At 58.9% G+C, this 22,096-nt stretch overlaps 1 protein-coding gene across 5 annotated transcripts in view; it reads right to left on the bottom strand.

Annotated features, from left to right (window-relative positions):
* SEC16A (SEC16 homolog A, endoplasmic reticulum export factor) overlaps positions 1–21,206 on the bottom strand; it is a 32,279-nt gene extending 11,073 nt beyond the window's left edge. For 3 of the 5 annotated variants that reach the window (XR_009599720.1, XM_027966167.2, XM_027966168.2), the window contains exons 1-16: positions 19,040–19,199; positions 11,879–15,496; positions 10,160–10,290; positions 7,739–7,836; positions 6,437–6,563; positions 5,659–5,857; positions 5,402–5,576; positions 4,275–4,417; positions 3,425–3,486; positions 3,181–3,319; positions 2,597–2,836; positions 1,647–1,744; positions 1,176–1,257; positions 902–1,019; positions 656–767; positions 401–506 (exon numbers count right to left, since the gene is read on the bottom strand). Coding sequence is in view for 2 of the 5 variants with exons in the window: in XM_027966167.2 (XP_027821968.2) it covers positions 401–506; positions 656–767; positions 902–1,019; positions 1,176–1,257; positions 1,647–1,744; positions 2,597–2,836; positions 3,181–3,319; positions 3,425–3,486; positions 4,275–4,417; positions 5,402–5,576; positions 5,659–5,857; positions 6,437–6,563; positions 7,739–7,836; positions 10,160–10,290; positions 11,879–15,427 (5,379 nt within the window). In the remaining 3 variants the exon portion in view is untranslated. Of the gene's footprint in view, positions 1–400; positions 507–655; positions 768–901; positions 1,020–1,175; positions 1,258–1,646; positions 1,745–2,596; positions 2,837–3,180; positions 3,320–3,424; positions 3,487–4,274; positions 4,418–5,401; positions 5,577–5,658; positions 5,858–6,436; positions 6,564–7,738; positions 7,837–10,159; positions 10,291–11,878; positions 15,497–19,039; positions 19,200–19,477; positions 19,689–20,461 lie in introns of those variants that run through there. The other 2 variants (XR_009599722.1, XR_009599721.1) reach the window with 2 other exon arrangements.
* Positions 21,207–22,096: the final 890 nt, after the last annotated feature.

Genomic DNA, 22,096 nt, shown 5'->3' with positions numbered 1-22,096 from the left:
AGCACGGGGCACTGCCACGCCTGTGCCATGACAACGGCCTCTGGGGAGCCCACCACTGCACTCACCCTGCTCAGCTGGCACCCACATGCCACGCCGTTTCACACACGCACGCACAGTCCCGTCAGGTACCACCCTCCCCGAAACACTGTCCACAGCTGATAGGAAAGAACTTGCAACCAAACAGTGGAGTTCTCAGTGCTTAAGAACACTGAGAACCAGACCACAGTCAGAACTCTGAAAGTGACAGGCTTCCGTTCCCGAGAGTCACTGGTTAAGACCTCCTCGAGATCTCCAAACCCGTTTCACGTTTTTTGTTTCTCTGAATAAAACCCGTAATAGCTACAGCTTTGTGAACACTGACCAGGCCCACCCCCAGGAGCGCGCTGGAGTCCGGGCCCACCTGGAAGCTGGGAGGGGAGCAGGCCTGCGCCCCCAGGGACTGCGCGTACTCATAGGCTTCTGTCCTCTGGATCGCTTCGTTGGTCGCGAACTTTGAAAATGGCAAACTGTGGACAGGCATCGTGTCACGCCAGAGCGGGCCCCCTGGAAGCCGAAGGGCCAGCACACAAGGCACCACGCGTGCAGCTCCCTCCGCTGCGGGGGGCCTTGTCCCTCCTAAGGGACGCGGGCGCCACTACGCTGACATGTCCCTTACCTGTGGTTTGACCCAATTAAGACGAGCTTTGTGGTCTTTTTGGTGTACACCCCAAATCCGACCTGGGCCATGAGGTAGCAGAAGTGCGCGGCGTCGAGGAGCCCTTTGGAGGCTGAGGGGAGAGAAAGCAGGCGGGCTCGGGCTCCGGGACAGCACCGCGCTCCGCTCCCAGGGACACATAGACGCCCCAGACGGAGAGACAGTCTCGGGCTGGAGCACCAAGGCCAGGAGCCCTCTGCGACCTACCCAGGGTGTCGCCCATCGCGGCCACGGCTCGAGACTCCACGTCCACGTTGCTGCTCAGGTTGGACAAGATCATGGCCAGGTGTGGCCGCCAGTCTCCCCACTTCTCATCCCCACAGCACTGAAACCAGAAGCAAGCAGAGAACCCTCAGCCACAGGACACCCAGCTCTGCAGGGCTCGAGCACGTGGGTTTGAGGAGGAAGCAGGCACGGGACGGCAGCGTGGGAGCGGGCTCTGCGCAGAGGCCGAGCTGAGGCGCCATTAGGACCCACTGACCGTGGACGCGGCCGGCATCCGCCCTGACATCAGCTGGTAGACGGTCTGCAGGGGGTCGTTTATCGGAAGGCTGTTGGCGAACCTGAGCAGACATAAAAAGAGGAAGCTCAGCCAGTTCAGCAAACAAGACACAGAACAAGCCTGGTCTCACCTCCGCCCATCTGGTGACTGGCCTGATGCTTGACCTGGGCCAAACGTACACACCAGAGTTTTTGAATGGCTACAGTAGAGAGAGACTACAGAATTCATTGAGATTTTATAGAATTAAACTCTGCAGTCGACAGAAACAGTTAAAGCCCTCAGCCACACCACCCAAGGAGGAGGGCCCAGGCAACCTGCAGCCAGATGTGGCAGACGGGCCTCCCCAGCTTCCTCCGCCAGGAGCTCGAGCCTGTGGGCTCCCCAGACAGCAGGAGGCCGGGCCGTGGCCTACGGGCACGCCCATAGCTGCGCCGCAGCAGGACTCCTCACCTAGTCATGACTCTGGCGTGTGTCCGGCTGTCCATCTTACTGGCGAGTAACAAGGCGTGACCCCATAAGCCGCTCTTCATTGCAGACTCTAAGGCGTCCTGCAAAGCATAGTGTGTCTCAACCCTGAGAAGGACAGGGGCCCTGGCGCATGCGCCGTGGGGAGCGAGCAGAGGGTGCAACTGCAGGTGAAAAACCAAGCGGACGGGAGGCCGCGAGACCCGTGCCCCGCTCAGAGGCGCAGAGAAGCTGGGCTCCACGCCTCCCCCTGGTCGGAGCCCCTGCAGGAGGCTGTGGAGGCGCCCTGCTTTGGCAGCATCGGCCCAGGGCACACACGCTGTTGGGACCAGGCCAGTGGGGCAGCAGCACTGCCGTCCCCTCTGCTGTGACCGAGGCCTCGAGGCTGCTGACTCCCCAGGCCCAGAATGACCCCTGGCCCTGGGCATCTGCCTGGCACCAGCAGGCCCCCTTCTGCAAATAACCTGGGCCTCAATTCAGAAAACTTCTGACCAACAGGCAAAAAGGTTGTAGTAGAGACAAACAGTAATTACATGAACAGGTTGGGGGATTTCCATCAGCTCTAAGCTGCCCATGTCAAGATCATTTCCTTACTGTACTAAGCGTTCCACTGGGACCCTGGTCTGCACTGCCCGGTGCCTGCACGGAGCCAGCGCAGGGCGTGTCCCCATGGCGCCGCTCCACTCCAGCGCAGGGCCCGCCCGCTCACGGCAGTGATGGTGCGGTCGCCCCAACTGCACCAGGACACGCGGATGTTGTCCTGTGCACGTGTTCACCCCGAGCCACACCACACTCAGCAGGGGCACAGCCCAGGCTCAAGCCTGCTCATCTGCCGAGTGACTCAACATGGAACCAGCAGCTCTGACCACAAGCAGCGCTCAGGATAAGCCACCGTTCGCACCTTCAGAGACGACACGCCAGCGGGGGTCACTCACCTTCTTGCGGCCGTAGAGCAGCAGCTCCCGGAACCGCTCCGTGTCCTTCTCGAGGGTGCTGGCGGCCTGACTGTCCGTGAGGAACGAGAGCTGGGCCTCGCCGGACTCCTCCTCCTCCACCTGCTCCATGGCCTCGTTGGTGAAATCGATCAGGTTGGCCTCATTCGGCGACTTCCCAGGAAGCCAAACGGTTCGGTGGTCTCGTAACAAGAGCTCTGCAATGTCTGTGCCCACCACGGTCTGCGAGGGCCAGGAGGGAGAGCAGGCTCAACCACAGACAGACCCTCTGAGGGGACAAGACCATCCCAGCCTTGGTTAGGGAGGGGCCGTCAGACCAACTCGGGCGCAGAGCTGCTCCCCCCTCGCTGGGAGCAACACGGCACACGGCACATGCTGGGCAGGCCAACAATGGGGAGGCCAAACCTCCCTTTACCCCAAGCCACGTGCCCTGCTGGACTCCTGCTTCCTGGGGGACGCCCTGGACGGGAACGCCTGGCCCAGAAATCCTGCCTGACCTTCCTGGTGGCCAAGGACCCCTGGACTAGAGCCGACAAGAAGGGATGCTCTAGGAGGGAGACACGTACCCCGTTCTGCCTGCACAGCAGGACGATAAAGCTCCAGAGGAGACTCGCAGACTCTTTGTCTATTAAGTTTTCATTCTGCAAACACTTTGTAGCCTTGTTCTGTGCAAAATTAATAACATCCACTTTATGGGTGTCATCTCTGCAAAAAGAACACACACTCAGTGAACAGCAGCCGCTGCGCCTGCCAGGCTGTGCTCAGCACGGCCAGCGGACGGGCGCCGAGAACGCTTCTGTGGGCACGTACTTGCCGAGAGGTCCTGGGAAGGCCCGCATCTCCTCCTGCTCCGGTGTGTGCTGCAGCAAGGTCTAGGCAGGGACAGGAGAGGGATGGGGAGAGCGGTTCATGCGGGGGGTGCAGCACCGCCCAGCCCAGCCCATGTCTGCTGGCCACATTGGCAGAGCTACGGACACCGTCCTGGGGACGGGCTGTCCCCCCATGGGGGCGGCACCTCTGTCACTGAGCGTGGGCAAGCCAGCTCTGCGACAGTGACTTCCAAACTTTACTTAAGCAGTGAGACCCCTTCCTCCTGCCCAGACTCTGATGCAGGGCCTGGATACACACAATGGAAGAGGCCTGCCAGGCTGGAGTGCCCCACACTAGCCCCCGAGGTCGTTAAGCACCTCTGCCCACTCTCCAGATCACTGGTAAAACGAGCTTTTATAGAGCCTTCCCTTCAAAATCAGAAAATCAAACAACAACAAAAAATGAACACAGGATAATACCAAGTCTAACACAAAAGTGAAAAAATGAAGCCGCTCAGTCGTGTCCGACTCTTTGCGACCCCGTGGACTGTAGCCACCAGGTTCCTCCGTCCATGGGATTCTCCAGGCAAGAATACTGGAGTGGGGTGCCATTTCCTTCTCCAGGGGATCTTCCTGACACAGGGAACGAACCACAAAACCCCCCAAAATTCTTACTAACAAAATATTGACTTCTGGGAGGAAACATAGACGACAGAACGGAACCAGAATACCATCTCCTAACATCGCCTTTTCAGGCAGCGACACGAAAGGTGAAGATGACAGGCTGCAAAGCAGGTTTTCGGGGTGGGGGGCGCTGAATGATGACACGGAACCACTCCCCACGGAATTACCTCCATGCTGTGAATTTCAACCAGTGCAGGCTGTCCTTCTGAAGGCAGGTTTGGAATCACTTTGATGAGCTGGCCCCCAGGACCAAACCTGGCACAGACGTGAGGCACCGAGAACTTCTCGGGAGAAGAGGGTCTCGACGGAGCTACACGGGGATCAAGTGAGAGAGCCGCCAGCTTGCCACTGCTTAAAGCTTCCCAACTAGGTCAACAGCTCGGACTTCTAAGGCACTCAGACAGCCGGAATCACAGACTATCCAGATCAGCTGACTTTCAACTACTAAACATCCCATTTAAAAGGAGAACGTACGTGTGGGTCACACAAATCATTAAAAACGAGCAGTTTCTCCTCTAAAATGAAAAGGTTCCTTTAAAAGCCATCAGGACGCACTGTGTTGTTAAAACAGAAACCTGCTCAGGTGGCCCCTGCGCGCTCCTCACAGCTGCGACCTTAGAGCGGCATCGGTGCAGCGAGGCAACGACCGAGAGTGGGACACCACAGGCAAGCAGGGAGGGAGGCCTCCAAGCACAGAACATGCAAGAAAGGCCACCAGTTACCTCTTATACTGTTTGTTCCAAACTTCACGTACTTGTCCAGTTTCCCAAGAAACAGCACGTGATCGAGTATCTCAAAGGAGCACTGAGGTGCAGCGCGTGCGATAAGGAAATGGTCAGGAGCTTTTCAAGGAGAACTAGGCTTCCTCTAAGAGCCACGCACCCGTGCGGCCAGCCTTGGTGGGGGGATGGGGGTGGTGCTGTCCCTCCACGTGGGGAGCTAACTGGGCAGGAAGCCTGAAGGCAGCGCTGCGCTGAAGTGGATGTAACGGACAGGCCAGCAGCTCCCAGGCCTGTGGACCAAACTGCAGCCCCAGGGATGCAAGCGGCACAGCGTGGCAAGAGTCGCCCCTCAGGACGGGCACGCTGGGCATAGCGCCCTCGCGTGGCGAGAGCCGCCCCTCAGGGCATACTGGGCACAGCACCCTTGCATGGCAGGGAAGCCCAGGCCTGACCATCACCAGTTCCTCCCTGAGTCATAACTCAGCCCCTCTCTCACTGCGGGCACAAACGCTGATCCCAGGAGCTCCTGGGCCGCTCTGCGCCGTGTGCACCCAGGGCCTCGCCACACACACCTTGCTCCACGGAGGGCCAGCTGGCCTCGGCGGGGTAGCCGTACTCTGGAAAGCCTGGCGCGCCGTGGAAGTCGCTCCCGTAGGGGCCGTAGGCGTAATCGCCATGGAAGGAGCCCGGCGGCGGGGGCACCTCGTAGGACCCGGAGGGCACGTTGTGACTCCGGTACACCTGACTCTTTGGGAGCACAAAGCAGACAGGTGAAGTCCCTTCGCTGCCCACGTGACCCCAGGTGGCCCTGGAGCCCACCCCTGCCTACCTGTTGGGAGTGGGCGCTGAAGCTGCTGCGGCGGCTCTGCAGGCTGGGCGCACTGCGCAGGCTCCGTGCCGAATGCTCACTGTGCTCGCTGCGCCGGTCTGCCTCCTCCCCGTAAGGGTCCCGGGGTGGCTCGGGCTCATCGTCAAAGCTCCCGGTAAAGCGGGGGTCGTACCTGTAGCGGTCGTCGTATTTCTCGGGCCTGGAGGAGGTGGCAGGCAGAGGCAAGGCTCCTATGTTGCACACGGCTGAGGCGCCCAGGGTCTTGACCCCAGGAATGACACTCGCCAGAGCCCACACTGTAGCGGGGTCACTGCACCCAAGGCCAAGTTCAGGCCCTGCCTGAGACCAAGAGACACAGGCTGGGGGTCCATTCCAAGGCAGTCACACCTCTCACGGACCCGCGAAGAGGCTGAACTGACTCCCGGCGCTGTTCTAAAGTCAGTTCCCCTCCAAAAGCCCGAAGAAAGAACCTCCAGTTCACCCTCCTCTGACAGTGACAGGTGCCTGGGAGCCAGACGCGACCGCAGCTCTCGAGCGGATAGCAGGACCCGAGAGCAAAGGCCCGGCTGACTTGCGGCCCACCCTGCGCGCTGGAGTCTGTCCTGCCCACCCTGCGCGCTGGAGTCTGTCCTGCCCACCCTGTGCGCTGGAGTCTGTCCTGCCCACCCTCCGTGCTGGAGTCTGTCCTGCCCACCCTGCGCGCTGGAGTCTGTCCTGCCCACCCTGCGCGCTGGAGTCTGCCCCGCCCACCCTGCGCGCTGGAGTCTGTTCTGCCCACCTGTCGCCACAGGCATAGCCCTCCTTCCTGCACGAGTCGTACTCCGCGTCGTGCCAGTACCTCCGGTCATAGGAGCGGGGGTCCCTGAACCGGGAGCTGTAGTAGAGCCGATCCCAGCGACCTGGGTCTACAAGGAGATCCCCAGGTCAGTACAACGTGAAAGAGACATTCCTCTGGCTGCCACTGGAGAAACCAGGCCATCCCAGGACTGAAGGATGCTCCTAGCCTCCAAGAGGAACCAAACTCTCCACCCAAAAAGCAGCACGACCCTGGGGATCACGAACTTGAGGCACGAGAGGATCCGGCGTGTCTTCTTCAAAGCCCACTGGCTAAACTCAACACATGATTAAAAAAGGTCATTCATCTCTTTTCTCTAACGTGGTCCAAAGAGCTTTAAGAAATACTCTCAAGGGATGAACAAGGTCCTATTGCATAGTACGTGGAACTATACCCGACCTCCTGAAGCAAACCATAATGGAAAATACTTAAAAAGAACCAATACATGTGTATAACTGAGCCGCTTTGGGTACAGCAGGCATTAGGCACAACACTGAATCAACTATATCTCAATTAAAAATCTAAAAATACTCTCAAACTGAAAGATTATTTTCCCAAAGTCAGCATCATAAACAATCCAGACATACCGTTTGGGGCAAGCACGTGCAGAATTATGCGTAAAGCAGTGCAAATACAGAGTGGAGGTGGAGCCCCAGAAGATGGGAAGTAGGCGGCAGTGCTGGGCTGACGGCTGCAGGTCAGGACCCTGCTTCTGGCCATGGCTAGGCAGGGGGCCCAGGAGGGCTGCTCAGGGGATGCTCGCCAAGACGCACACCCCGCCTGACGGCGGCGGCGCCTGAAGGGGAGGGGCACAGGCCGCCTGCGTCTGCTCTGTCCGACCAGAGGGCTCCCGTCAAACGCAGCCCCCGGGCACATCACGTGTGACTGGTGCAGGGAGCAGCCGGCCCCTCATTTCATTTCAGTCAATTTTAACAGCCATGTAAGGACAAGCCACATACTCTAGTACCACCAAGAATTATACTTTGCTAACAAGGCAAAGAAATCTATCAACGTGATAGAAATACACCACTATGACTTGAGTGATAGTTATCAATAAACAGTAGCAATATAATTATTTCTAGATGCAAATTACTTTCGGCTACTTTGGCTATTAGATAAAATCATGCGACTGATCAAAAGGAAAAGTTTCCTGAGAAAGTCCACCATGCCGCCACCTGTGCCTGGCTGCACCAAGGTCTGAACGCGCGTCTGCTGCGGTAAGCCCGTGACAGCTTCTGAACGCACCTCTGTAATCGTACTGGCTGGAATAGCAACCTGCATAGTAATCACTCTGACTGCTCCATCCGCTTTTGGAATTATAGTAACCTTCAGGATACGCTTGCCTGAAAAACACACACACGCAGGACGGTTAAAAAACAAGAGGCGCTGCTTCTTAACGTATGACTAGATTCCAGCCCACACCGAGAGCCACAGGCACTCATCACGGCACCTTGGCTGTGGGAAAACTCCCGTCAGGAGACCCGAGCCAGTGACGACAGTGAGATTACAGGACTCCCTACCACAGAGCGAACTGACATCTATCTGTTGGAGCAGCTCGGGAAGTGCCGTTCAGCAAAAGAGAGCCAACGCTTTCCCATGCGCTCAGGAGTCCATCCCGTGGACACCAACGCTGAAGCAGGCTCTCCCGGTTCTGGGATCATGCTCAGCAGAAGCGAAAAGCACTGAGCTGCGGAAACCAAGCTAGCGCTGATTGTGACACCCTCCCCCGACTGTGACTGTGTGCCCTCCAAAGGCGAGGAGGCCCGCACCTGTTCCAGCTCACTGCCCAGCGCTGCTGCCGCTTACTGCAGGACGAGCGGGCCCGGGCCCGCCGGGTCAGGAAGATCCTTGGAAGGACTCAATAGCACTTCTTATTTTTAAACTGTGACTGCAAACCCCTGGAAATGGCTCACTCCAGGGTGCAGCTGCCCTTGAAGAACGTCCCCCTCCCCCCACCGCAGGAACAGCACCCGCTGACTGGGGGCCCTGGGGCAGCACTCGGGCGCCGCCGGCCCCAACACGGGGGTCCAGAGATGCGCCCTGAGTGGGACGGGGTGGGGCACAGCCACCGTGCTGCTCGCCCAGCCCCGTCGCCCAGCAGCAAGGACTCCACATGGACACCCAGGGCACTCTCTTCCCTCCAGCAGCTCCCTCAGGTCATGGATGCTCAACACGTGCACGCAGGCCTGCATGCGTGTCTGCATACGTGCACACACGGGGAGGAGGGCGCGGTGAGGATGCAGAGGGGACCTGGACACCACAGGCCGGGCCTGCCTCTGCTCAGTCACTGCAACAGCCCACACGGGCCCCTCGCACTAACCCGAAGGCTGGAGAGGAGACAGGAAGGGCGAGGCGTGCCCTGCCCCGTCCTCCCTCGCCTCTCAGGGCTTCCAGAAAACACCTGCCTGCTGTGCTCCCAGATCAGAGCGCCCACTGTGACGCCAGCCTCGCCTCCCAGGGGACAGATGGGCACAGTCTCCCACTGAGCGCCCAGAGCTCAGGGGTCTGAAGCTGAGTGCGTCCCTCCCCAAGGACATGGTTCCACCCGGACCAGCCCAGCTCGCTCTCCAGATGAGCGACCAAGGCCTTGACGCAGCAGGAGCAGCTGTAAGTCTGTAAGGTAGTAGGAGACACGGCCTTCCCCCACGCCACTCTCTCCCCATCACAAGCCGAAGGAGCCTCACAGTCTTGCAGAAACCCGGCCCTGCAAGACGAGGTATCAGGGTGCAGGAGGCACCACGGCAGGCAGCGAGGCTGGACCCTAACCCACGGACGCCTCTGAGGGTGCCAGGGTGCAGGAGGCACCACAGCAGGTGGCACCACGTCAGGTGGCGAGGCTGGACCCTAACCCACGGACGCCTCTGAGGGTGCCAGGGTGCAGGAGGCACCACGGCAGGTGGCGAGGCTGGACCCTAACCCACGGACGCCTCTGAGGGTGCCAGGGTGCAGGAGGCACCACGGCAGGTGGCAAGGCTGGACCCTAACCCACGGACGCCTCTGAGGGTGCCAGGGTGCAGGAGGCACCACGGCAGGTGGCAAGGCTGGACCCTAACCCATGGACACCTCTGAGGGTGCCAGAGTGCAGGAGGCACCATGGCAGGTGGCGAGGCTGGACCCTAACCCACGGACGCCCCTGAGTGGGAGGACCGTGACCTGCTTAAATTTTTATTCAGCTGAAGGTGCGACGCCAAGGATCTTTCAAAATGCCTCATCTATAATTGCAAAACCAAGACGCACTCAGTCAGGTAGAGAAGCGAGAGAGAGCTCGCTGGGGGCCTCCCGACCCAGGACGCAGTGCCAGGCAGACAGCCCAGGCTTGCGGCTGCTGTCGCCAACAGACCACTCCAAGTCGCAGCCTGAGCATGCCTGGCCTGGGCGCCTGGAACCACTGTGGGGAAGAACCTCCACAGGTTAAAAGCTGCCATGTGACCACAGGCAAGAGGACCACTGCCCAGGCCGGGAGCAGCCCTGCTCGAGGGTGGCCCCACCCAGGGTCTGGCTTGACCAAGCCCAGCTGCTGACATGCCTGTGGCCGTGCATCCTACGATCTGTCCGCACCCACGCAACTCAAACCCACATTCAACAGGCTTGTATGATTCTCCAAAAACGTGCTCTCTTCCAAATCACTAAGCTACCACCACAGCCGGCAACACAAGCGTGAATCACCTGGCGGCCGGGCGGTCGGAGCAGTGACTGGCCCGGGAGCTGGGCCGCTCGGGCTCGGGGTAGCGGCAGGGATCCATGTAGGCAGCGCTGTCACAGGGCCTGTACCTGGGGTCGTAGAGGCCATAGATGTCCTGTTGGAAGAAGGACACGGTCACTAGATGCCAAGAGCCACCTGCGCAAGCACCTCGCACGGCCCTCACGGCCCCGGTGAGGCTCTGCAGACAGCCTGGCCTGGCTCAGGAGACGGCTGTACGGCAGCGGGCCATGCCCAGGTGAGCCTCAAGGGCTCTCTTCTGCTTCCTGAGGTCTCACCTGAGTAGGTGTTGAGAGCCCACAACCTGGGGTCCCATTTCAGGCACCAATTCAAGCAAGCAAAAGAATCTGGGTCCCCTGGGATTGGGTCCCGCAGGCACAGACAACCCCAAAAAGAGGACTACGCTCTAGCCTCAGGAGGCTTTCAGCCCCTTCCAGATGCAGCAGCCCTGTGGCCCTACGGCCATGCTGGAACCTGACGCAGAGACAGGCGACCCGGGCACGAGCCAGACCTGTCCTTCCTGTCTCAGGGCCTGATTCTCTGTCAAGAGCTGCTAGAGAATGAGACAGCACGCAGCGTGGACTTACCCTTGACCCCCGCTGGGGCCTGGCCGCCCCCCCCCGACACACACACAGCAGTGCCAGGAGCTGGCTGGGACTCGGGCCCCTCCACACTCTGCAGGCCCACCCGGGGCTCCTGCAGAGGGTGGTCCTTCCATGGAAATAAGTCTCTGGGGCTCCTCCTGGCTCTCAGATTCCCAGGTCTCGGGGTTAGGCGTGTAACTCATTCCCATGCATACAGAGATTCTTGAATGCCCTCAGGCTGCCCCACCCCCAGGTGGCCCCCAGCCCACCACAGCTCTGCTCCCTCAGCTGCTTCTGACTGTGGGGCCTCCAGTGTGGGGTCCACACCCACGTCAGGCAAGGGACTCCAAACTCCAGGTCCACAATCCTGCCTCTGCAGACTGTGGCAATGCTGGGCCAGGACATGAGATGGTAACAAGCAGACCACCAAAGGTGTGTCCACGTGGATCACCCTAAAGCAGGATTAAACGGAAACTTAACAGCACTCGTGGGCCTGGCTCACCGTGAAGAGAGGTGAGAAAGGATCCCCTGCGCAGCACAGCGGCCCCCTCTGCCACGGCCAGGTCCTGAAGTGTGCACAGCGCCACTGCTCTCAACTGTTTCACCCACGCTACATCCCAAACCGAATTTCTTACCCTAAACAATTTTACCCTAAAGGAGGGCTTTAAAAGACTAAAGTTTTCCTGTTGCTTCTCATGTAAGTTTTTGATGTTAAAACCCGAAAGAAACTTCAAGAAGCTATTCCAGTTTCCCAAAATGTGCCACCCAGAACTCAGGCTCTGTGGCAAGCCAGTGGGCGGGACAGGAAGTGAGGGCCGTTTCTCACGTAAGCTGGAGCATGCTGTGCTACACCAAAATGAAGCAGCGCTTCTCCCCAACTAAAACACGCCCGTGTGCAGCACGGCCCTCCAGGAGAAGGGCTGTGGTCCGCAGAAGGAGCTGCGATGGGGAACACCCTTCTCAGGAAGCTCATGAAGAGGCGTGTGCCAGCAGGGGGACCATGGGTCCCCTCAGGACTGACCGCAGAACCCTGCCCCGGGGCAGGACACGAGAAAGAGGTCTCTGGTCAGAGCGCTCAGCCGCGCAAGAGCGTGGCCCTACCTGGTAATAGTGGGGGGCTGGGCCAGGGTCCGGCAGGTATGCGGAGTATGGGTACGGGGGCTGGTAGCCGTCATACAGGGGCCTGTAGTAGAAGTAGGACGCCAGGTCGGGAGGCGGGGGCTGCAGCCACTGCTGGTCGGGCCGTGGGGCCGCCTGGCCCGAGCTGGTGGACACAACAGAGGCGCTGGAGGACCGAGGCGGCCGGGGCAGCAGCTGCTGACCCGCGTCAGCAGGAGCTGGGCTTGCGGGCCGGGCCGGGTCTGCAGGCTGTGCCTGCACCGGGGGACTCCCCGGGTTTGATGGCTCCGGAAGCACTGCTCTGGGCCCTTGTGGAGCAGGCAGTGGCAGTGCCAGCTCCTGCTGGGCTCTCTCTGCACCAGGCTGGTCATGAGCCTCTTTCATCACCTGCTGATAGAAACGGTCCGAGGTGTTCGCCCCAGGCCCAGGCGGCCGACGACTGGCAGCGGGCTGCTGAACAGAGGCTGGGCCATCCACGTGGGCCAGGCTGTACACTCCTGCAGGATTTTCCAAAGTCCTACCAAACATGAAGTCCAGGGCTCCCGAAGCTCCGTCCCGCCTGCCACAGAGGCCTGGCTTGCTGTTGTCAGGCAGGGAGGTGCTACTTGCAGGCGGCACTAACACCAGGCCTGCACACCCCGCAGGACTGGGCACCTCCTCAGGAGGCACACTCTCTGCGTTGTGGACCTTCTGACCTTCTGGAAGCAAGGTATTTGGATGAGAGTGCGGTTGAACCAGCAAATTAGCAGCTTGATTAGAAACCATGTCATAGGTACCAGAAACTTGTGGAAAAGGACTCTGAGCCAGATGGTTAGGCAGAGGCGAGCAGATGAGAGAGCTAGCTGGCATCCCAGACAAAGGTACATTCTCTCCAGGATCACCCCCGGCAGCCCGGCCGCTGACTATGGGCTTATCTCCCGCCGAAGAGTCTCTCCAGGATGGAGCCTTCTCGTCAGGATTTGGTAAGGACTGAGAAACGTTGACAGGCTGAGCCAGCCTATAGCTTTGATCGGGCTGGGCGATCAAGATGGGCTGATTCTGCAAAGACTCAGCGGGTGGGGAGGACAACAGGCTGGCATAGCTGGGGCCAGCCTGCGGCGGGAGGGCCTCCTCTTCGCCAAGCTGCGGAGGGTTCTCCAGGTTCTCAGAAGCGCCAAGGCCATCCCCACTCTGACCGCCAGAGCCCACCTGCCGTGCCGCCCCCGCGTCTGGGGGCTGGATCACCTCAGACGGCTGAGGTTTCACTGGCACGTGAAGCGCGGGAGCCGCTGGGGCCAGAAGGACATTGCCCCCAAAATCGGGGAGCTCGTTCTGTGCCCACAGGGTCGTTGCGGGGCTCTCACACTTCACAGGCCCCTGCACCCTGGTCGAGGGCCTCTTCTCAGGTGTTGGCAGCACCGTTTCCAAGGGCGGCCCCGTGGCCTGCAGAAGCCCACGTCCGGCCTCCAGGGGGGTGGCGAGAGGTGGCACACAGCGCTGTGGCGGGAAGAGGGTCTCCATGTTGTCGGGGGGCTGCTCCAGGTTGCCAGGGGCGGCATCAGGCGTGGCAGCGGCGGCCCTGTGCTGCTGGCGGGCACTGGGCCCCCTCACCTCCCCCACCACATTGGCGCGATCTGCCTCAACGGGCTTTACTCCAACCAAGTGCGATTTCACGGGTTCAAAAGAACTGTTTGCACTCGTCTGAAACACCCCCGTAGGTTTTGGGGGGCTTGGGGTCGAGGGCTGGGACAGGCTGCCAAGGTAGTTCTGGCTGCTGGTCTCGTCTGTCTCGCCGCCGACAGGAGAAGAATCGATCTGCTTAAAAAACCTCCCTGGAGACTCATCCTCAGGTTTTCCCACTTCCTGTTGAATGAAGGTACCCGAGTCGCGGAGCCTGGCACCTGGAAGGCCCCGGTGGCTCTTGCCGCTGTAACCGGACGACACGCTGTCAGACCGTGCAGGGCGCGCTGTCATATCCAGGGCCTCGAGATTCAGGCCCCCGCCTCCCACAGGGCCCACCGCACCGAGCCTGGGGCCAGCTGGGCCAGGAAGGGGCCCGCACCTGAGCAGATCGCCTGGGGAGGAAGGATCCATGCTGAGGGGCTCGCTCGGCAGAACTTCCTGGTTCTGAACGAACTCCAGGTTCTCAACATTCTCGTACTGAGCCCCTGCACGGGCCGTGTCTGCCCACACATCCACGGTGGCCACCTTAGAGGCTGCTTTCTCGTGAGGGCTACCTGCAGACTGAGGGAAGTAAGGCTGTGGCTCCCCCCCCAGCTGCGTGGGCTCGCCGCTGGAGCCTCTGGGAAAGGCCTGGTGAGCGCCTCCTGCGCCCACACGTGTGGGAAGCTGGCCGAGGCAGAAACCGTCCACGTCGGCCTGCCCGGCAGAGCCCGCTGTTTCCAACGAGAGGTTCTCTTCATTCTCTGTCTCTCCTCCTTTGAAAAACATGGCGAGTGCGCCCGAGCCCGCCTCCAGTGGGGTCCAGGCACCCCCGGCCCCCGGCGAGCAGTGCGAGTGGCTTTCCAGGCCGTTTCCCTGAGCGAGCGGGCTAACGGCAGCCAGGCCCGACAGCTGCTCTCTGTTCACTCCAGGACTCGACCTGAGCTCCTGGTTTGCCCGAGCATTTCCAACTCTGGAATTCTGCCTGAACGCGCTCTCTGGATCAAAGCTATTTGCTGAGTGGTCTCCACTGGGCAGGCAGACGGCCTCGTTTCTTCCGTCACTGGCTGAGGGTCCTGGTAAGGATGCCGGGGGGCCGAGCTGCTCATGGCCAGGATGCTGATGCAGGCTGGACAGAGGGGGAAAGTGGGTGACGCTGGAGGCGTGGGGCCCTGGGATCTGCGGGGGTCCCTCTGGGCCAGGCCAGTACTGCTGACCCGGGGGCCGTGGGCCTCCCTGCCCTGGCCCCCACTGCCCAGGCACTTGCTGGCAGGGCTGAGGGGGGAGCGGGAGTGCTGCTGGGGGTGCGGCACTGTCGGGGGGGCTCGGCCGGCTCAGGGGTCTGTCAGGCCGAGGCACGTGCCCCTGCGGAAGGCCCCCGCGAGAGCCACTGGACCCCACTGCTGGAATGTACTGTGGAGGGTACGGCGGGTTCGGGAGCTCAGGCTCTGGGCCGGGAGCCTTGGCACTCCTGTTTGTCTCGGGCCCATGTGAGGCCGAGGGCATCGGCGCCCCGGGAAATGGGCTGGCATCTGCCCTGGGCTGCACCGGAGGCCCTGGCAGAGGTTCGCAGGGCCCTTGGGAGCTGTCCCCAGTGTTTGTGTGAGGCACGGGCAGACCAGCACGCTGCAGGGATGATGGCGAGGGTGGGCCTTGCAAAATGGGCGGGCTGCTTTTAGACGAACCGCCCAGCGATGTACTCTGGAGAGCCTGTCGACTGAAAGCAAAAGGATCTGTCACTGGCTGCAGTGGGCAGGTTATCGGGGCCATCGGAGTGTGACTGCCGGCCTGTCTCCTATAAGGGCTGTTAGACCAGAACATGGTCTGAGGACTCCCCGACGGAGGCGGCCGGACCACGCCCGAAGGGACGGCCTGGGGCGGCGGCTGCATGACTGAGCTCTTGCACAATGAGATGCTGCTTGCAGAAAGAAGCAGGAGGGAGGCTTTCCTTAATTTGAACTGAAAAAGAAAAAGAGGAAAAAAAAGTTAGCATAAAATCCATTTATTCATAGTCCTGGCTACAATCAGGAAAATTGAGAAAGATGAAAAAAATGGGAAAACAGTTTTGCATCTTGTAAGTCCTGAGGGATACACCCACCCCTCGCCCACCCCTGAGAGGACTGCTATCCTGGGAGCAACAACACCGGCCTGGATGCCAAGGCTGGCCGTGCTGGGGCCGGCCAAGTGACTTCAGACAAGTCACTGCCCTTCTGTGAAATTCAGTTATGTCACCGAGCTACATACCCATGTGGAATGCCCACTGCCTCCACAATGCCCTCAGCAAGCTGGCAGGGACCAAGCAGAACCCAACACGGGGCACCAGGTACACAGTGCCTCCACATTTTCCGACAAATTATCACTAAGTCCGGAAAGAGCCGCCTCCTCTCTTAAGATCACATATCGTACTTTTCACACAGGTCAATTTTATATTTGGAAAGGAAAACCAAAGTTAAAAGCCTGCTTCTCCATTTTAACTGAAAAGCGTTATAAAGCACAGAGTCAGGTAAGCTGCAAAATAACAACTATCTGAATTCTATGTGCCTAAAACACCTTTTATCCCAGCCTGTAAAATGTCTCCTTTTCCACACGGTGACGGGTTGCACACCATCAGCAAAACAAGCTGCGTCTGATGACTGGAGCTGTAACAACTATGCCTGGAATGAAAATCCCAAGTAACCATAAATCGGTGCTAAAACTGAGCAACTAAGTTCATTCAAAACTTGTCAGTAATAAGCAGACGGCCCTCAAGCCCTTGGCGGAAAACAAAGGAGCAGAAATCCTCTTTACAGCGTCTTTTGTGGTTGTCTGTTTTTTAATAAAACATACTAAGTATAATCTTGAACAGTTAATCTGCACTTTTAAGACAAAAATCCAAGTACCGTCTCTTTACAAATTCCTCTTCTGTGTGTCAGCCCTCCTCCCCAGCGACACCCTCACAAATGGATTAAGAGGAGCCCATCACAGAGAAGAGCCGATACCAAAGGGAGAAGTGACAGAAGGGCTCTGCAGCGTCATCTGCATGAAGCACCACGTTTCCGTCCTTGGACAGAAGAAATTCTGGCAAAAGGAAAAGTGAACGAATGCACATTAAATCCAGTCAGTTCCTAACGAAAGCTGCCCGCTGCAACTACTGCTCCGACAGGGCCTTCTCCCGGGCCAACAGGGAGTCCTTTCCAATAGACAAGCACTTTGACACTCACTCAGATTTCATGGAATTAAATATGCGAAGAACTGCATCAGCGACTTCCTTTGGTTCTAAGCTGTCATTTGAAAACTAAGAACACTTACTGCTCAGCTTTACATGGACCCAGGGGAGAAGAGCAGAGCCTCTTCCTCTTACATGTGAAAGGGAGGCACCCAAGGCCTCTTCCAAAGACATGGCCTCCTCCTTGGAAGACTTCAACAGGAAACCCTCAATCACACTAAACAGCATATATTAAAAAATAAAATACAGAGCATAGGCCCACAGGATTAATTCCTTAAGTGTCACCGTGAGAAAAGGACTGGGCGCCAGCTGAATGGCCCAGCCGCACCGCTGCTCCGTGAGTGACCCGATTCCTTCATCTATAAAGCAAGAGAACTGAAATGATGGTTTCAAAGTTCCTTCTGGGTTTAGTCTTATGAAATTCTATTCACAGTGGATTCTGGAGGCCCTAATCCCTACAGCTGTTTACGAGCGAAATCTTACCTGAATCTAAATTTCACAAAACATTTATACTCATTTATTTTCCTTGCAGAAACTTTCTTAGCATTATTTTCTCAATTCCTAAGGATCACTTCATAAGCAGACACTATCACTTCCCTCCAAAGTAGCTTCCCCTTCTCCCCCTGACCACTAAGAGCTTTTCAACAATAAACTGTTTCATTTGGAACAATGATCTGCCTTGAACATTATTCTTTTCATCTTTTTCTCTATTCATCAGCAGAAAAACAATGCAAGCACATATCGTTTATCTCAACTATAGGGACTTTCATTCTGTCCAGTAAGTCATTCTGTAGCCTCAGGTCATCTAACTTTAAAAATGGCAGACTGCTTCAAAGAAACCAGCTGATCTTCCTAAAGATATATTACTCATAACTGTAGCTCTTCAATTAAGCTGCCTTGGATCTACCTGAAATAAGCACAACCTGTTTCAATATAAATTTCTGGCTACTGAACTGAGATAATGAAAGCACACATCTCTCCTGCTAGGGCAGCTGCCTCAAGCACGAGCATGAAAACCAACCGGAGCTCCAAGAAGTACTGGGGAGTCCAGGCTCTGCCCTTGAGGCGACTGCCACACAACATATCCATCAGACTATGGCATACCGGCACAAGGACAGCACAGACCCCCAACGCTGCTGAGTACAGAATCAAACACTGAGATGCTAGGGAAAAGGAAGGGGGTTTCTCAACACTGCCCAAAGCAACAAAGAGCCAAAAGGACACTCTGACGTTAAGTCAAGATGCTTACAGAGGCTGGAGGGAACCGTGTTAAAATTTACACGCTACCCTAAAGAAAACTTTTGAGACTTAAACTGCAGTAACTTGCTGTTAAGGCATTATGAGTCACAAAAAACAAGAAAGAAAGGACTTTTTGCCTCCTGCTGGATCTCTACAAGACAAGAGCACCTGGAACCCTAAGAAAGAGCATTGCAGTGGGGCGGGGGAGGTGGGAAGAAGGGCAGTGCAGACACCTGAGCAAGTGTCACCCTAGGAACAACTGTTTGTGACTTAAGTTTGCTTCTTAACCATTTCCAGGGACGGGAAACACCTCTCTAGTTAACCTCTACATCGAACAAAATCTTAATAAGCAACCCAACCACCAAGCCACTTAAAACTTTACATAAAACAGCAAAACTGATTTTAGGTGGCTGTCTCACGTCCAAGACGAGCAACCCAACCACCAAGCCACTTAAAACTTTACATAAAACAGCAAAACTGATTTTAGGTGGCTGTCTCACGTCCAAGACGCTCTACAATAATACTTTCATCACAGAAAGGGCAGGTTGGTGGACACACTCCTCTGCCCCTTGATATAAAACACAGTGCCTGACCTCGGTTGCAACATCTTGGTGACCTCCCCACGAGATTACCAATAGACTCAACAAGGCTGTAGTTCCTCGGTTCAAATGTCAATGTACCTCAACGCCGGCACGGCTCAGCAGAAACCACACCGCGGACCCTTCGAAGCAAAGGGCACGCTAAACTGTGAAAGGAATTCCCGAGATGTTTCTGCTCTCTAAAGAGTTGCAGGTCTGGCTTTTCCTCCAGCCTTTCCAACATAACCCCACACCGAGACCACAACGGCCAGGGCTCACACAACTGACCCGACAGCCTGTGCAGGTGTGGGGCCACGTCAGCACTCATGGTGGTCGCCTGGCCTGCTCGGCCCGCAGGCTCCCGCCCGAACCCCCCGGCGCCTCCGCCCGAGGTCCCCGGCGGCTCCCCGGAGACGCTCCCGTTCGCTTCGAGCTGGGCCCGGTCCAGTCGCCTCCCTCCGCCCCAACCCAGACCCTCACCGGCGCGCTGCAGGGAGGCCGAGGCCCCCGCCGGCTCCTGCCCGTTCGCTCCGCGACCCCCGGCTCCGGCTCCTCAAGAGCCGCGCGAAGAAGACGGCTCGGCGGTTGCGACAAGCGCCGACACAGCAGCAGCGGCAGCCATCTTGGCACATCCGGCTCCGGGGGCCGCGGCCTCCGCTCCGCCGACGTGTCCGACAGAGACGTCAGCGCGCGCCACGCCCCTCGCAGGGGCCCTCGGGACGCCCCGCCCCTGCCGCATCCAGTCCCGCCCCATTCCCATGGCCCCGCCCTCAGCCCCGCCCCTGTTCTCCACGGCCCACCCCTGGGCCCCGCCCCTTCCCCTGCCGCATCCAGTCCCGCCCCATTCTCATGGTCCCGCCCCTCATCCCCGCCCCCCGCTCTCCACCGCCCATCCCCGGGGCCCCGCCCCTCGCCCACCTGCCCGGTCCGGCGCGCGAGCACCGCTCTGGGACGTCGTACGGGTTATGCTGGCTCTTTCTTCCGGCCTCTTCTGGCCTGAGGATGTGAGAAGAGTCGGGAGCCTTCCAGCATACCCAAGGAAAGGCTCAGTCTTGAACGCCAGCAGGTACCCCAGCCGAGAGCGGCTACCGGGCTGCTCCGAGAACCGGAGGGGCGCCTTGGCGCAGGCGCGTTCCTCGCGTCCTGCCGTTGGACTTCCGAAGCCTGAGACGGGCGGAAGGCCACCGAGCATGCGCCGGCCGCCCCCGTGGGCTGCGCGTGCGCGGCTCGCGGCGGCTCGCGGGTTGCCTAGTTACCGCCCCGGGCTGCTGGGTCTTCCAGATCTGCCCCGCCACCTTGTCCCGGCTCACCGGTAGCTCTCTGGAAGCCCTCCCGCTGCGTACCAATGGAGCAGGAAGAGACACGGCCTGGCCCCCAGTCCACAGCCACCCTGGCTCCCGCTTCAGGAGGGTCGTCCTGTGCACCTGCGGTCCCCAGCCGCCGCACCCCGGCTCGGCCGTGGCCTTCCGCGGACACGTGCTCTGCTTGGTCGCTTCCTTACCCGCGCTCCCCCGGCGCTGGCCGCGCAGCCTCCGGACCCCCTTTTGTCCGCCCTAAACCCCATCAAGGCCCCTAACTCTCCTCCCAGTGAGCGGCGTTAGCCTAGTGATGCCCTGGGGACGGAAGCTAGGGTCTCTGTGTGGTTTCCCCGAACCGTTGTCGAGTGGATATTTGTGTTGAAAGACGGCGACCCCGAGGTACCGAGTGGCAGGCTGGGCCGCTGGGCCTCACTCTCTTGTGCCTCCTTGTGGTCGCTCCCCCTTCCCGGTGTCCACCCGGAGACACCATCCGATTGCACTCATAGAGGCTCTTAGGGAGGAGAGGATTCTGCCATTGGGAACCTCATTCTCCCAGTGAGAAAAGGCAGGTGAAGAAGCCGCCAGCCTGACCTAGGGCACTCACCTGCCGCCGGCCTGGCACAGGGAAGAGCCGCAGCCTGTCCGGCTGGCCCCAAGGCCTTACGGAGGGCAGGAGTGCCACGTGGGGCTTGTCCACTTGTCCCCCACCCAGCCACTGAGCTCCCAGCAGCGCTGCCCACTGTGCTTTGGCCTGACTGGGGTGGGAGGGCACCCTGGGCGCTGGTGGGACCCAGGAGCTTGGGAAGAAGGAAGGAGTGTGGTTCTATTTGTTGGCAAGGGAGCAGCCGCGCTGTCAGCGCCCTGGGCGGGTGTGGGGAGACTTTCAGCCCATCTGACGTGGCCACTGTGCTAAGCTAACATTTGCCTTGCAGAAGTCAAGCTCCCAGCCTGTTCAAACACAGAGTTAGGGAACACGCAGTAGAACACAGCCCTGGGCCCCACCACTCCGTCCCCTTCTTCCTGGTGGTCACTGTGTTCCACAGTGACTGAAAGTGAAAGTTTAGTCACTCAGTCGTGTCTGACTCTGCGACCCCACGGACTGTAACCTACCAGGCTCCTTGGTTCACCGGATATTACAGGAAAGAGTACTGGAGTGGGCTGCCATTTCCTTCTCCAGGGGATCTTCCCGAACCGGGGATCAAACCTGGGTCTCCCACATTGTAGGCGGATGCTTTACCATCTGAGCCACCAGTCTGCAGTCGCTAGTCCCAGCAAGCCACCCTGCAGGGAGATGTCGCTGTTCCCACCCACCTCCACCCTCGCCCCAAAGGGAGAGCAGTGACTCTCCTAGGGTCAGCGCTCCTCAAGTTGAGCTCAAGAGCTTGAGCCCAGACTTCCTGTTTGGTGACTCGAGGAGCCCTGTGGTCAGCCCCACTGAGCTCTAACCTGAAGACACCGGAAGCAGCAGAAAGCAACCTGCCCAGGGCAAATTGGAGACCTCAGGGTCCTGGGCAGGATGTGAAAGAGACATGGTGTCGACTTCTACGGAGTGACTCTAAGGAAAGTCGTGATCAGGGCTTAGGGCTTTTTCCCCTCCCTTCCTCTCTCCCTCTTAAGCCTCTGTGTGGAATCCCTCTGTGGTTCTATCTGTAGCCTGGTGTGCAGGAGAGGGTTCCTGGGCCCACTGCTGAGCCATCAAGCCTCTGGGCCATGGAGGCAGGGCTCTGAGTCACAGACCATCTGCTTTAAGACCCAAGCTACTGCCTAGGTGCGGTGTGCCGTTTGTCACCTTCCTTGACCTCGTCACCCTGGGTTTAGGCAGGGCGAGCACCTGGGCAGTCTGGGGGCTGGAAAAGGGTACTTCTGCCACATGTGAACCGGGGGGTGCACCACCGTGACGGCCAGTGCTGCTTGTGACTTGGCAGGCACCCCTCCTTGTGCCTGCATTGTCCACTCCTCTCTCCTTTCTCCCAGCTCCTCCCCTGCCTCGTACTTGGAGGCTGGATACAAATATTACCATCTCCAGAAGTGGGCTAGAATCAGCCACTCTCTCCTGGGGGCACAGTTGGGATCTGAGCTGTAGTCACTTACCCAGAGCACAGGGGACACAGGACTGCTGTGGACAGAGGCAGAGGCCAGGAGCTGGGCTGTCCTGCCACACTATGTGCCTCTGCCCCCAGCCTGCACCTTCCAGGGTGGCTGCTACAAACCAAGGTGGGCTCCAAGTACAGAGGCCGTG

The sequence above is a fragment of the Ovis aries genome, chromosome 3 (genome assembly GCF_016772045.2).
Source record: "Ovis aries strain OAR_USU_Benz2616 breed Rambouillet chromosome 3, ARS-UI_Ramb_v3.0, whole genome shotgun sequence".
Taxonomy (NCBI): Eukaryota; Metazoa; Chordata; class Mammalia; order Artiodactyla; family Bovidae; genus Ovis; species Ovis aries.
The sequence above is the reverse complement of the archived record's forward strand: the minus strand, read 5'-3'. Positions and strand labels throughout refer to the sequence as shown.